We start from the raw sequence: 14,232 nt of genomic DNA, 5'->3' as shown, positions 1-14,232 counted from the left end.
GACATCGATTTGTTGCTCCACTCATTCATGCATTCATTGATTGCTTCTTGCTTGTGCCCTGACTGGGAATCAAACCTACAACCCTGGTGAATCGAGATGATGCTCTAACTGGCCAGGGCTATTACTGAGTGGTCTTAAGCTGTTCTTCCCCAAATTCTTAAACAGAAAATGGAAATAAGGTTGACAGAAAATAAAAAAGAAATTATCTAGAAAAATGGGAACCCCTAGACCAGAGGAGAAGGGACCACATGGTGATTAAAAGTGTGGGCTCCAGAACCAAGGGGCTGTGAGGGGACAAAGTCATGTAGCCCCTTCCTCGTCGCATTAAGGACAGAGAGTCCTTGAAAAAGGGCTTTCTGCCTTCGTGATTTGATGCTGCCTGCTCCCTGTTCCTAGTTGAGTGTTTCATTTACTGTTAGCCCCCGGCCACCAGTGCCCAAGATGGGAGCTGAGAAGGACGGAGAAGCAACATGTCTGCGTAGCATGTTTCATGGGAAAGAGGAAGTTTCTCTGCAGACAGGCAGCTAGAACAGTCATGTCGTGTTCTCCACCGGGCTTTCGAATCTGAGTCATTCAGTGCAGAGCAGAGAAAAACTAAAATCGCCCGTCTCCCTGCCGTCTCAGACTCACCACGTTCTGACACTATGACTCCCTGCTTCCGATTTCACGCACACTCACGCGGATGTCTGTGCAGAACAACCCAGGCGGTGGGTGTGTGTGAGGGAACGGGCGTATATATGTTTATGTGGACATACATATGAGTGTCCTGGTCCGTTCTTGGGCGAGAATTTAAAGACAATGAAAGAATCTCTTCCATCAGCCCGTTGGTGTCTCTCTGCTCTGGAGGGAAAGCCAGAGTCTACATTTGAGGCCTTCGGGGTTAAGTCGCCAGGGCCAGTGTCCTCCCGGCCTGGCTGTCCCAGGGAGCCCCCAAGGTGAAATTTGCTGTTAAGTTTGAGACCTCGCCCACCAGGGTTTCTGTTGCCCCCACCGCGTCCTCCCCCTGGGAAGAGTCTGACATCCGGGCCTGGAGGCCTGGCCTCTGCGGGGAGCCCAGGCTCCGTGGGGGCGGCAGCATGTCACAAAGCGCTGTGCTCCGTGCTCGCTTCACACTTCTCAAATTCCTTTTTGTCTCTGCCATTGCAGTTAACCGGCAGGTACTCAAGATACCATTTCCAAGTGTGGTTTCATTTAGATTGCGTTGCATCTTCTTTAAAAAAAAAAAAAAGTAAATGCCTTTCTTTTTTCACTCTTAAACTCAGAAGATCCAGAAAGAGCAAAATAGTGCAAAGAGAAAAAAGGCAGCCAAACCCACTCCCAGAGATGCCCAGGGTACCGTATGGACGTGTTTCCTTCCGGGCTTCTCCTCTCTGGAGAGACTTCCCCCTTTTTCTCAGAAGCGTCTGCTCGTACTGCACAGACAGCCCTTGTTACGCTCTGGTGCTTCTCGTGACGTTAAAGCATAAGCGATACGCGTGTGATTTGGCAGACCTACCGAGGCTTCTGGTGGGCGGGGAAAAGTGGTGTTCTCCGCAGAGCTGGGGCTTCCGTGCGCACACTCGGCCCGCTGTAGGTGGGGACTCGCCCCCACTTCCCCTCTGGTTCCCCGCTGCCACTCTGCTTGTCCCCCCAGTGTGATGCCCTGCCTCGCTCGGTGCACCCCCAGTCTCTGCACGCACGCGTGGGACTTCTCAGCCCAGCGCGCCGCACTGCGGCCAAGGGCTGTAGCTGCAAAGCACCAGCAATCAACTCTGCCTAACGTAACAAATAAAAAAATTAAAACAGGGAATTTCTATAGCGAGACACGGAGGTGCTCACAGAATGGGAAGCAAGGGTCAGCAGGCGGGCCTGAGGAGGGCGGTGAAGCGGGGCAGGTTGGGGGATCAAAGTAGCAGCGACCGAGGTTTCCTTCTGGACTCTGCTGTGAAGATGAACCAAATCCAACCTTTATTGTTGGAATTCTAGTCCATCCACAAATTCTGAGGGAAGAAAGAAAGGCTTTCCCGTGTGTGGCCACTGCACACAGCGGATAGGGATAGCCCCTCCCCACCAGGAAAGAAAACAGACACGCTATTTCACACCAAGAGAAAGGAGAGCGGGCGCTGACTAGGCAAGAGCCAAAGATGCCGCCGTGCTTTGGGAAGCTGACAGAAGCTGTGTCCTGCCCCTCCGGGAACGCACATGCACACGGCTATCTCGCACATTCCAGGGGTTGGTGGACACCCTGAGCCCTACCCATGGTTCCATGGGGCCTGTGGTCTCCTGGTGAAGAGCCCCCCACCCCTCAACATTAACACTGTCTCTTCTCCCTCTTCTGCCCTCTCCCCTCCCCAGCACCTACAACTTCTCCACTGATGGCTTCCACAGTTCGGCCCCGGGAGCCAACCTGTGCCTGGGCCCCGGCGTCCACGGCGGCGTGGACTGGATGAGGAAGCTGGCCTTCCGCTACCGGCGTGTCAAGGAGATGTACAACACCTACAAGAACAACGTTGGCGGTGAGTGGGCCGGGGAGAGGCTGGCCGCCCTGGTCCCGGGTCTGCCGCTGCTCGGGCCGCACCCCGGGCCGCGGGAAATCCATCTAGGAGGGCCACTGTCACTCAGGTCGCGCCGGCTCTGTGCCGGGCACTGTTCTGACAGGGTTGCAGACATCTGCTCACTCGGAGGGACCCTCACGGTGTCCCCGGGAAGAGGGCATGAGTGTTTCAGCGCTGTCACTTTGAGGGGCAGGAGGCTGAGGAATAAGGAAGCGTCTTGCCCAGGACGACACTCCTCGCCATGTCTCAGTCACACTCCGTGGCCTCGTGCACCCAAGTCTGTTGACTACAAGAGTGAAGCAGAGAGTTTCAGGGTCAGCCTGCTTGCTCACCCACCCTGCACAGAGAAAGGGCGGGGGAACAGGTGTGCGGGGGGCGGAGGAGACGCGGCTGGAGTCAGCCAGCCGAGGCCATCTGCTCCCCATCCAGGTTAAGCCCCAGGAAATACCCAGGGCTTCAGTCAGGCTGCTTTGCTTTCCCATAAACCGAGGGGAAATTACCCGATGTGTCAACAGGCAGGGAGCTCAGAGCTGGAGGGATGCCAGCAGGCAGTCCCCCCCGCCCTCCTTGCAGTCTCTGCTGCCCCCCCCCGCCCCACCCTCCCCTCCGCACCCCCCGCCTCAGCTGTCTGGCTCCCAGAACTAGCCTGGTGAGGGCCGAGATGGAGACTGAGGAACGTAGCCTTTTAGCCTGGGAGCCACGTACTTAGCTAAACATCACAGTTCTTATTACTGACGAGATTTTCTTCTAGTTCTATTGTATTAATTATTAAAGAGAAACATGGGCAGTGGAAGGCAACTAGCAGTGTCCACCACCAATGGCACATGAAAAACCCTGAGAACAGAGGAGCTCGAGGCTTTTCAGGAAGATAAAGAAGGCCAGTGTGGCTGGAGCGAGGGGCCTGTTGGACGGGACGGGACAAGAGAGGCGGCACCGTCAGGCGGCACAGGGCCTGCGGGCCGCGGGGAGGCGTTTGGACAGCGGGGGTCTTCTGTGCGGACACCACGGTGTGGGAGTAGCACAGGCACAAGGCAGCACCCGGCCCCAGCGCATTCATTCTTTCTCCCACAAACACTGGCTCGTCAGCAGCCCTGTGCAGCCCCTGCTCCAGGGGCTGCTACCATGGTGGTGAGCAAGGCCGGCCTGGCTCCCGCCCGCACAGAGCCAGCAGTCTAATGGCCGAGGCAGACACCAGACACGCAGTCACACAGGTACACTTTGAAGGACAGTGGTGAGACACGCTAGGAAGAAGGGGTGCAGTATGTCAGGACACTGTAAAACAGAAGGCACTGGCCAGGACAGGCCTTCCGGAATAAACGGCATTTATGATGAGCTCGAAGGGTTTAGCAAGGCCAGAAGGGGGAGGTAAGGCAGGGAGTGCTTCAGGTTAGGGAAGGAGAGGTGCAAAGGTCCTGAGGCAGGAACATATCTGGTGTTTCGAGGGACAAAGAGGAGGCCACTGGGGCTGGAATGGACACCAGGGTAGTGCCAGGAGATGAGACTGGCAGTCAGCAGGGGCAGGAGCATGGGCCCTCGAGTCTGAACTTTACCGTAAGGGCACTGATGGCTGAGAGGGGACAGTCAGGTTGAGAGACACCTGAGGTGGGTTCTGGAGGTCAGTGGCCTGGGTGCTGGCTCTGTCGCCATCATTTCCTGTCTGCTGTGAGCAAGTCACAGAGCCCGTTTCCTCACCTGACCAACCTGATGTGACATGTTGTTTATATCTCACTGTTAAAAAAGAAATAAAAAGAGTGTCCACTCCAGGGTGCCTGTGAGAATACAGAGAAATGTCATGTTAAAAGCACAGGGTCCTGCACACAGTAAGCACTCAATAAATGTTAGTCATTGTTATTTTTTACTTTATTAATTTTTGTCTCCATGGTAACAGAGTAAGCTTTGTAATCGGGACGGTTTGTTTATGTCTGTACGTTCAGTGCCCGTCACAACTCTGACCACGCAGAAGGCACTTCTGAATGTTCTGTTGGATGGAGGATGGAGGATGGAGGGAGGGAGGATGGATGGATGATGGGTGGATGGATGCACCAATCAATAGATGGCTTGATTCATTGATCAATCAATCCATCCCAAAATAAGAGTAAGATTATTGGATCGAAGTTGACCTTGAATGTCATCTGCTTTGAAACCTCAAGATAACTAGGCTCCCCTTCCCTGGCCCTACCCGCTCCCAGACCTTTCTAAAATGAGAGCTGCCACATCTTGATTTCCCTTGTCCGTAGACTTGATAGGAGCTCCCAAAAGAGAGACCTGGCTGCAGCTCAGAGCTGAGCTGGAAGCCCTGACCGACCTCTGGCTGACCCACTCCCTGAAGGCACTAAACCTCATCAATTCCCGGTAAGTGGGAGCCCTCGTTGCCTTTGCGCCACCGAACTTTCTCCCACTTGAGGGTGCTGGCTCCTCCATTTCCATACTCGGGGGAGTGGGACTCTCCAGATTCTCACTCGGCACACTTTCCAGACACTGGACCAGGCTGAGGTGTGCGAGGCACCCGGACACCTTGGGCCACAGCTGAGCAAATAGCTGCCGTGACTTATCAGGGCCCCACAGAGCTAAAGACCTTCATACATCAGTCCGTCTTATCCCGTCTACCCAGCAGTCACAGCGTTGCTGTCCGAAGACCCCCTCTAGTGCAGGCGTGTCAAACTCATCTTCACCTGGGGTCACATCAGCCTCAAGGTTGCCTTCTAAGGGCCGAATGTAATTTCAACTCCTTAACAGTTAAGGAATAGTTACAATTATACAGCCCTAAAATTATTTCGGCCCTTTGAAGGCGACTGCGAGGCTGATGTGGCCCCCGGTGAAGATGAGTTTGACACCCCTGCCCTAGGTGTCCCTAGTGAGGTGAGGTGAGGAGGGTCCAGCTTCATTCCAGGCCTCCCAGTAAGTTGCCTCTTGCTCTTAAGTAAGATTATCTGGGCCGGACAACAAATTACCCCCCTGCACTAGCATCGGGAATCCGGTGACCCAGCCCATGAGTAGTTACAGAATGACGGCCCATGAGCTGCTGTCTGATCCTGGCATGTTTTGTTGGATACGGGCTTTGTCCCAAAGACTAGGAACGTTAATCCATCGCTCCAGCTTTCTGGGTCCTCTCAAAATGTCAGAGCCGGCTTGTGCCTCCAGTGCACCCCAGTCCCCTCCCTCCCGGTTGTCCTGCTTGGTCCCTATCACTCAGCTGTGTTACTGAGAGGCCCCAGCAGCCATTTCAGTGTGTGGCCCTTGCAATAAACGTTTGCTTTTTAAATAAGAAAGAATTACACCCATCTTGCATTTCAACGTGTCAGGCAGCTTTCAGGCTTAAAAGGATAGCTGAGAGCCCTCGGGCCCCGCCCTTCCCTGAGGACGCCTTAGCCAGAGCCCCCCAACCCCACCAGAATGCTCACCAGACCCAGGCACATGCCACAGGGTGAGGAGGCCTCGCCTTGGGGCCCGTGGAGCCCTGCTCTACAGCCTCCTTTGTCCTCAGGCCCAACTGTGTCAACGTGCTGGTCACCACGACTCAACTGATTCCTGCGCTGGCCAAAGTCCTGCTGTACGGACTGGGCTCTGTGTTTCCCATCGAGAACATCTACAGCGCAACCAAGACGGGTAAGGGGGGCCCAGAGCTCAGGTGATGCTGGGAGGGGCATGGAGGGAGCGCTCCATCCGGGGCATGGCAGGCAAGTCGGAGGATGACAGCACTAGGGATGTTCACGCCCATGGGCATGACTCCGGCCATCCCCAGAGTATCCCCGACAACCCACTTCCTTCAGGCTCTGCTTCTAGGGAAACTGGTTAGGAGCAGTTTTCCAGTAGTCACCATAACTGCAAAGCTGCTCTAACAAACAGCCCAAATGCAAGGGCTTACGTCAGAGTTGAAGCTTATATATTTCTCTCTCCCGTGTCAACAGACCAGAGGGGAGCGATCCGGGCTGCTGGAGGGACCCCTCCTTGGGCTCACCCAGGAATCCAGGTTCCTCCCATTTTATTTTCCACCGTCTCCTACCAGCTTATCCTCGTGTGTGGTCAAATCGGGGTGCTGCCACGTCAGCTTACGGAAAGGTGGAAAAGAGGAAGGTGTAAAGCCCATCCAATATTTTAAAGCCAAGACTCAGAAGGGGTGCAAGTTACTTCTGCTCACCTAGGTCCTGTGGCTACAGCTAGTTGCAAGGGATGCTGGGAAATGTAGTTCATAGCTAAGCGACTGTGAGCACAGGTAAAACTCTTGGAATTCAATTACTAAGGAAGAAAAGGAAAACAGTTTCCACCGCAGGTTGGTACATAAAGGGGTTTTAATGTAGGTGGTACAGTCATCAAATAACCTTGACTTTAATCCTGAACCACAAAGAGAGAAAAGTATTGTTTTTTAGTTCTCTTTCCAGGAGAGAGTCTCCATTTAGTGCTAGCCTGCTTTAACGCCTGCCTAACACTTGTCACCTCCCTTGTTAACAAAGAGGACGAGCCTCAGGCTCAGAGCTTTGATGAGATAGGAGAGTTTAGTGACTGGGAACTAGTAACATCAGGGCGAGTAATACTGGTTGGTTTGGGTTTTTTTAATGTGTGAGGGAACTGGGCTTTTTAACTCTTATATCACAAAAAAATAAATACAATACAAATAACACAAAAATCTGGCTAAGATGTTTGTAATTAGAATTTTTTTACCCTTGTTTTTTCTGGAGCAAAAACCAACTTATGGTACCGTAGAAGCATCTTCTTAGAGCAGTTTTTGCCTTTAATAAAATTCCAGGTCTGAGCATTACGTAGATGTTAAAACCCTGGAAAGTCAGGCCCCAGATGCCATCAGAGATCCTGCAACGGGACCCCTCCATCACAGGAACCAAGTGCCCCCGGGGAAGTGGTGGTATGGCCCTTCTTTCCCACGTGGGGAGCCTGAAGATCAGAAAACTAGAAGCACTCAAGGTAGAGACAGGACGGAATTTGGTCACCTGCTCCCTGTTTTAACTGAAAAACCATAATTTTTTCAAGTCAGGTTCTGCTATGATAGTGCTGCGTAACAAGCTTCCTGACGGTTTTACGTCTCACTCTGGGGTCAGTGAGTCAACTGTGGCTCTGCTGGGCTTGACCCCAGGTTCCTGTCTGCTCCACTTGCCTCCTCGCTGTGGGACCGACGGCCTTCCAGGGCCACATTTTTCTCGTGCCAGATGACAGACGTGAAGGAGGCCAAGCCAAACTCACCTACGCCCATTTCTCCTGGCGGGTCCTTACCATGCCATTGGTCAAAGCAAGTCACATGACCAACCCAACACCAGTGGGCTGCACTGCAGAGTGGTGTGGCAAAGGACAAGGGCATGTGATTCTGTTAACTCAGAACACAGTTGCAATCCGCTGCTTTGACCCAGCCTCTGCTCCCGCAGAGGAGGAAAGAGGCCCAGAGGGAGGAGTGGCCGGCCACGGCGCTGATTCCCACGAGAGCAGTGTAACAGAGGAGTTCAGAGCTCCAGCATTTGAGGCAGGCAGCCTGGGTTCGAATCCTAGCCCTGCACTTGGCCTAAGGCAACTGACTTCACCCCTCTCTGCCTCAGCTTCCCAGTCTGTAAAATGGATGCTCACACACCTCAAAGCACTTACATTCAGTAGTGCGTATAAAACACCGAGCAGTTCACAGCACAGCGCAAGCGCCCCCGTGGGAGCTATTTTGTGATCGTTATCATTCCTCCTCCTGCTCTCCTCATCTTCAAGTCACTTCACCCACCCTGAGCCTCAGTCTGTTTATCTCTGAAATGGGATTCTGTTGGTTCCGATTTCCTAAGGATTGCTGTGGCAGGTCAGTGGATTAATGTGAGTCAGTGGCTCCCAGCAGGTGGCAGGGCAGGGGTGGTTTGCCTCCTAGAGGACACCTGGGAACACCTGGGAACATTTTTCACCTTCACAAGTGGAAGAGCTGCTGCTGGCATCCAGTGGGGAAAGACCAGGGATGCCGCTACCCTGCCAACACAAAGGCCAGCCCACAGCAAAGAAGGGTCCAGCCCAACAGGCCGAAACGCTGAGGCTGGGAAACCCTGCTGGAGGGGAGGCACTTAGCAGAGAGCCTAGAATGTAGTGAAGTCAGTGGCGGTGATTGATGCTATTATTAGCGCTGTTGTTATGGTTACCAAACTTGCTGACCCGATCAGGATGAACTGAGGTCTGAATCCCATGTGTCTGGACTTGTGCTGCTGCCCAGACACTGGCGAGAAGGTGACAAGGAAAGGCGGTCTCAAATGGGTGGACGAGAGAGTGCCTGCGCCTCTGCTTCCTCACTCTGGGATCCTGGGCAATTCGTGTCCCCACTCAGAGCCCTGTGACCCCCTCTGGAAAACGGGCCCATCACTCTGACCCAGACGGCAGCGCAGACTCGGGAGCCTGCCTCCTCTGCTGTGACCCCCTAGGCAGGCCACTTCCCAGCTCTGCGCCTCTGCATCGGCGCCCGGCACGTGGGGATGACAGCGGTTCACACCTCGAGAGTTTGCTGGAGGCTGAAATGATTAACGCCCAGCCTTTAGGAGGACGGACGCCCACAGCAAACACTCAGCTAGCGGTCCTTGTTCACCACACTGGTCCTCACCGAGCCTCTCTCCTTCCTCTCCTTCTTCCGGGCGTGCAGGGAAGGAGAGCTGCTTCGAGAGGATAATGCAGAGGTTCGGCAGGAAGGCCGTCTACATCGTGATTGGCGACGGGGTCGAAGAGGAGCAGGGGGCGAAAAAGGTACCTCTCCCATCTCTCAGCTGCTCTTCCTCCTCCCCTGAGCTGTGTTGTGGTTTCCAGGGCTCTGTGCACAGACTCCCCCGCCCCCGCCCCCCAGGCTCTTTGCTGGCCGGCCCAGGCCCCTTTGCACATTGCAGAAGCACCCGGAGTAATTTCCTCCTGCAAATCCCGCTCTGTGCCTTTGGCTGCAGCCCCTGGGAGCCCTGGATTGTTTCTGGGAAAACTGCCCGGGAGCCCAGAGACCCCAGAGGGGCAGGCCGGTCGGGGGGATAGGTGCACGTGTGTGTGTCTTACTTAATACCTACTGATCATATGTTCCAGGAACCCGTCCCGGTTAATAAAGACGGCATTAAGCTAATGAGAAAGAAAGTCCTGCATTTGTGATCTCAGGCCCAGGAGGAGAAGGGCAGGGGTTCTGGTAGCCGCAACTCTGTTCTTGGAGAAGGAACAGCTGCCAAAACCCCAGGTCTGGGCCTGTCAGCAGCATCCCAGGGAGCCTGCCACCCCCCACCCAGAGGCCTGGGAAGTGGATTGTTAATGTCACAGAGCTTAATTTGGGTACCTGATTTCCTCCTTCCCTCCCCAGCAGCACATTCCAAGGAAATGCAGAGATGTTTAGGGTGAAGTGGATGAAGCCCACAGAAAGAGGGAAAGCCCCTGGGGCGAGGGGAGAGGGGAGTTTAGAAGGCTTTGCATATCCTGTTCCATCCACCTGGAAGGCTCCTCCCCTCCACCCATGCCCCACCCACTGGGCCCATCCCTCCGGGATCAGCTTCAGCAGCACTTCCCTCCCACAGTTCCCAGACTGGCTTCTGGCTCCCACTCCACCCTTCCAGCTGGATCTGGCCTGCCTGTGACTCCTTCCCCCAGCTGTCTTCATGCTTTCTTCAGGACATTGTCCCCTCTTGTCATGAAAGGAGTACCTGAATAATTGGTGGCTTAATCACAAATCCTCCAGCTAGGGTGTAGGCTCCAGTAGCTGAGCACCTACTGAGTGCTAGCCAACAGGGCTCTCAACCCTCACTCATCTCACAGGCTGGGACAGGCAGTAAACACCTAAGTGTAACATGCCTGTCAGGTGGTGAGCCGAGCTTTGGGAGAAAGTAAAGCAGAGAATGGGAACAGAGGGAACTCTGGGGTGGGGGGAGATAAGTTGCAAGTACAGGTGATGGTCAAGGTAGGCCTCCCTGCCAGGTGGCATCTGAGTGAAGACGGGAGGGGGAAGGGAAGTGAGCCAAGTGGATATCAGAGCGAGGGCATTAAAACAGAGGAACCGAGAAGTTCAAAGGTCTGAAGGCTGGAGCTTCCTGCAGGGAGCCAGCGCGGCCACAGACATGGGCCAGGCCAGTGGGCAGCAACAAGAGGTGAGGTCAGGGAGGCACCCAGGGCCCTTGGAGAGGACCTCAGCTTTTACTCTAAGCACCTCCTCTTAAAGCAGACTGCTTTCACTTTTAAAAACGAATTGGTTTAGAGGGAAACGTTTTAAATAAATACACAAGACGTGGCCGAAATAGTAGCATGAACCACGTGAATGATCCCACGAATTGCTGGAGCTGCAGAGACACCACGGCAGGTTGAGAGCACAGTTCTGTATGGTGAGCCTGCCTGAAGCCCACTTCCAGGATCAAGGGCACGTCTACAGCCCCTCCCCCCTCTTCCAAGTTCAGACACAGAAGAGAGCTCTGCCTTCAGCAGGTGAAAGCCATTAAACTGAGCTTTGCTTCCACTGAAGTTGGATTAGACAAAGCTCAGACCTGTGGCCCCGAGCAGCTGGCACCTGCCTCAGGTTGTCCCTGGAAGAAGGGCAGGGACACCCATGGAGCCGTCACTGCCACGTGCCTGCCTTCTCCCCCATTGGAGAGGGAGCAAATGTTCTAAAATGACCCCTTTGTTATCCTGGAATGAAACACTAAGGGATAGTGCAACAAATAACTGTCCAGAAGGTCAGTATTAATGGCATTAGAGAAATCGAGGGAAAACCACTTCCACTCGTGCCCTGAACCACTACTCTGCCTGCCATCGTCGTTTTAGTCAGTCCTCCAAAACGCCCTGCAAAGTGGGTATCATTCCACGTCATTTTATAGAAGACGGATTGGAGGCTCAGAGAGGTTAATTAATTTACTTAAGGTCACACAGCTGGTACATGCAAACTGACTGTTTTGCTCCAAACACCTGGAAGGAAGGAGACAGACTTAGGGTCACGCTATCAGTCTGCACCCCTGAGCTTGTCAGGTGACAACGGAGTCCACCACAGGAGACTAGGGCACACACCCCCATACACCGACTCCCCTCGAGTCCTCTCCACTGTCCGAAGCAGTGGCCCAGCCGAGCACCGGCAGCCCTCCTGGCCTGATGGATGGGAGTCATTAGCCCAGGCCCCAGGCACCTGCGCAGCGTGAAATATGGCGAGAAGACAAGGGGCTGTGACTGCTTTGGCTGATGGTGGTGTTAATATCTCCGTTTTAACATGTCGTTGTCTCCACGTCCCACACGTGATAAAGCCACCTGCGGCCCATAGCCCTCAGGCCCAGGCCAGGGCAGCCAAGGCCTTCCCTCCCTCCTTCGCTCATTTCCTCCCGGGAAAATGAGTCACACTCTTTGAAGGGGCACGGGATTGGCTGGGGGGCAACCAGAACACCCTTGTGGAGAAAGGAAGGCTTGGCTGGGGTGAGGAGAGGGCGGAGGCAGCTGGGACCCCTGGAAGCCATTAAAGAGATGGCCCGTGTTGCCCATGATGGACAGTCGTCTGCTCTCCTTGAGCAAAAGAGAACATTCTAAATGTCAACGCCTGGTTCTGACGGAACCTAGCAGGCCCACGCTGTAAAAAATAAAAATAAAGAGAGAGAGAGAAAGATGTGTTTGTTGAGGACTTCGCTTGACAAACTCACCTTCCCTCCCTTCCTCCCTCCGCCCTCTTTCCTCTCCTTCCATGAGTATTTCTTGAGCACCTACTATGTGCCAGGAGTGATGTGATGCAGCAGCGACCACGACAGTCCGAGCTCAAACCCTCCCCAGGGCTTTGCACTCGCAATCTTCTGCCTCAACCACCCCGTACCTGTTGGCACGGTTCCTCCTCATCCTCTGGGGCCTGCTTAAATGTCCCCCCAACTCCCCAGAGAGGCCTTCCCTGACCCAGCTAGCAAAAAGCAGACACCCTCGGGCCAGCGCCTTTCTACGCCCTACTATTTCCTCCATAGCACTTACCATGGGTGAAATTACCACGTTTGCATCTCGTCTACAGATTGATTATCTGCAGATCCAGTGACAGCGCACGACGCGATGTGCCTCCCGGTTTGGGAAAGGCCCGCTCACCCTGCCCTGCGACGCGAGCGGGCGTCCTGTGCGGCTCTAACTGTGGGGGCGGCACCGGGGGTGCGGAGCGGGGGTGACTGTGTGCCTGGCGTTCTGTGTTGCAGCACAACATGCCCTTCTGGCGGGTATCCTGCCACGCAGACCTGGAGGCGCTGAGGCACGCCCTGGAGCTGGAGTATTTATAGCAGAGCCCATGGAGTCACCGCCTGCCCTCCAAGGTGCGTCCCCCACCCAGGCCCCTCGCCTCCCACCAGATGCTGGACACTGGGCGGGGTCCCTACAGCCAGGAGGACGAGTGCGGTGACCATCTCAATAGATGTTCTTTCAGTCCAGACGCGGGTCCCGGGGAGCAGAGTGCCCAGCCATGGCTGCGGAATATTTAACTTTGGGGACAAGGGCTGACACGGAGTCCAGACTTTTCTACGAGTCTCTTGGAACAAAAGCAAGAAGTGCTGATCTGCGGGAGGGCTGGTGGTGAGGAGGGGACAGGCTCGGGTTTTTTCTCTTCTCCTTAATTTATGGACTAATCCCATTACTCCGGTATTACACTCTCACACCTGTGTTGCTGGTGTTCTCGGTCGTTGGTCTGGTTTTGTTTCTAAATGGCATGCGGGGCAGTGCGCAGTTCTGGCTGCAGCTCTCCGCTCCAGGCTGTGCTTTGGGGGGACGATCATCTCTGAGCAATTGGCAAAGGAGGCGACTGGGGGCGGTGGGAAGACTGTTGCTTATTTTTGTGTTTAAGGACCCGACCCGACCATCATGTGGACAAGTGCACGTGCCTTATGCTGCCATCTTGTTCTGTAGGACGAGGGGATCCTGGGGAGGAGGTGGTACTTTGTGACGGAGAAAAGGCATTAAATAAAACCACGTTTACATTTGGAAGTGGGTTGGGTGTCGCTACTTCATTGCCGCACTTGCAGCTTCTGAATCTGTTGGTCTTCCCAGAACCTTTTCAGTTGCAAAGGAATAAAATCCAACTCAAACTTGCTTAAGCTAAAAACAAAAAAGAAAAGAAAAGAATCTTCAGAAACTTGAGAGATGATATCTATCTTCAGGCATGGCTGGATCCAGGTGATCAAATGATTTTCTCCTGTGTGGTCTTACTTCCCCCGCAGGTTCTTCCCTGTGTGGCAAAGGCTGCTGTGAGAACCTTTTAGCAAAACCACACTGGCGGAAAGAGAGCACTTCCTGCCCAGGGCATCTGACAAAACCACCAGGATTGTGTCTCCCTAGCCACACCTGAGTCACGGGCTCCATGGAGCCGGATTTGGGGTTCGATCCCTCTGGAACATAAAGCTGGGGAGATCCAGTCCCCAAAGGAATAATCAGTGGACTGTTACAAAAAGAATTGGGGAAAATGAGGGTTGGGCTGAAAAATACAAACAACTTCCATCCCAATGACAAGACTTTTTATTTTCCAGTGGGTGAGCCAAGGGCCCAAACAATGGGGCAGGGAGGGACATGGGGAGGACTTCTGAGGACATCTCGAGTACTTCTGCTGCTCATAGAGTTCCAAGCAGAGCCGGGATCCATCTGATTAGATGCTAAATACAAATATAGGCTCCTCCCTCTCTCCGCGTTGGTGAAATCCAGGGTTCCCAGTTGGCTGGAGTAGCCACGTCGGTGGAGATGGGAAATGAGTCTGTATCTGGAGTCTCAGAGCTGGAATCTCTGATGGCTACAG

The 14,232-nt window shown here is 54.1% G+C and overlaps 1 protein-coding gene across 6 annotated transcripts in view; it reads left to right on the top strand.

The window, feature by feature from the left end:
• Positions 1 to 13,943, top strand: part of EYA2 (EYA transcriptional coactivator and phosphatase 2) — a 205,769-nt gene extending 191,826 nt beyond the window's left edge. For 4 of the 6 annotated variants that reach the window (XM_053926999.2, XM_053927000.2, XM_024559682.3 and 1 more), the window contains 5 exons: positions 2,335 to 2,495; positions 4,772 to 4,886; positions 6,019 to 6,140; positions 9,136 to 9,236; positions 12,653 to 13,430. In XM_053926999.2, the coding sequence (XP_053782974.1) occupies positions 2,335 to 2,495; positions 4,772 to 4,886; positions 6,019 to 6,140; positions 9,136 to 9,236; positions 12,653 to 12,733 (580 nt within the window). In that variant the 3' untranslated portion in view covers positions 12,734 to 13,430. Of the gene's footprint in view, positions 1 to 2,334; positions 2,496 to 4,771; positions 4,887 to 6,018; positions 6,141 to 9,135; positions 9,237 to 12,652; positions 13,431 to 13,663 lie in introns of those variants that run through there. The other 2 variants (XM_053927001.2, XM_053927002.2) reach the window with 2 other exon arrangements.
• The last annotated feature ends 289 nt before the right edge of the window (positions 13,944 to 14,232 follow it).

Source organism: Desmodus rotundus, chromosome 6 (genome assembly GCF_022682495.2).
Source record: "Desmodus rotundus isolate HL8 chromosome 6, HLdesRot8A.1, whole genome shotgun sequence".
NCBI lineage: Eukaryota > Metazoa > Chordata > Mammalia > Chiroptera > Phyllostomidae > Desmodus > Desmodus rotundus.
The sequence above is the reverse complement of the archived record's forward strand: the minus strand, read 5'-3'. Positions and strand labels throughout refer to the sequence as shown.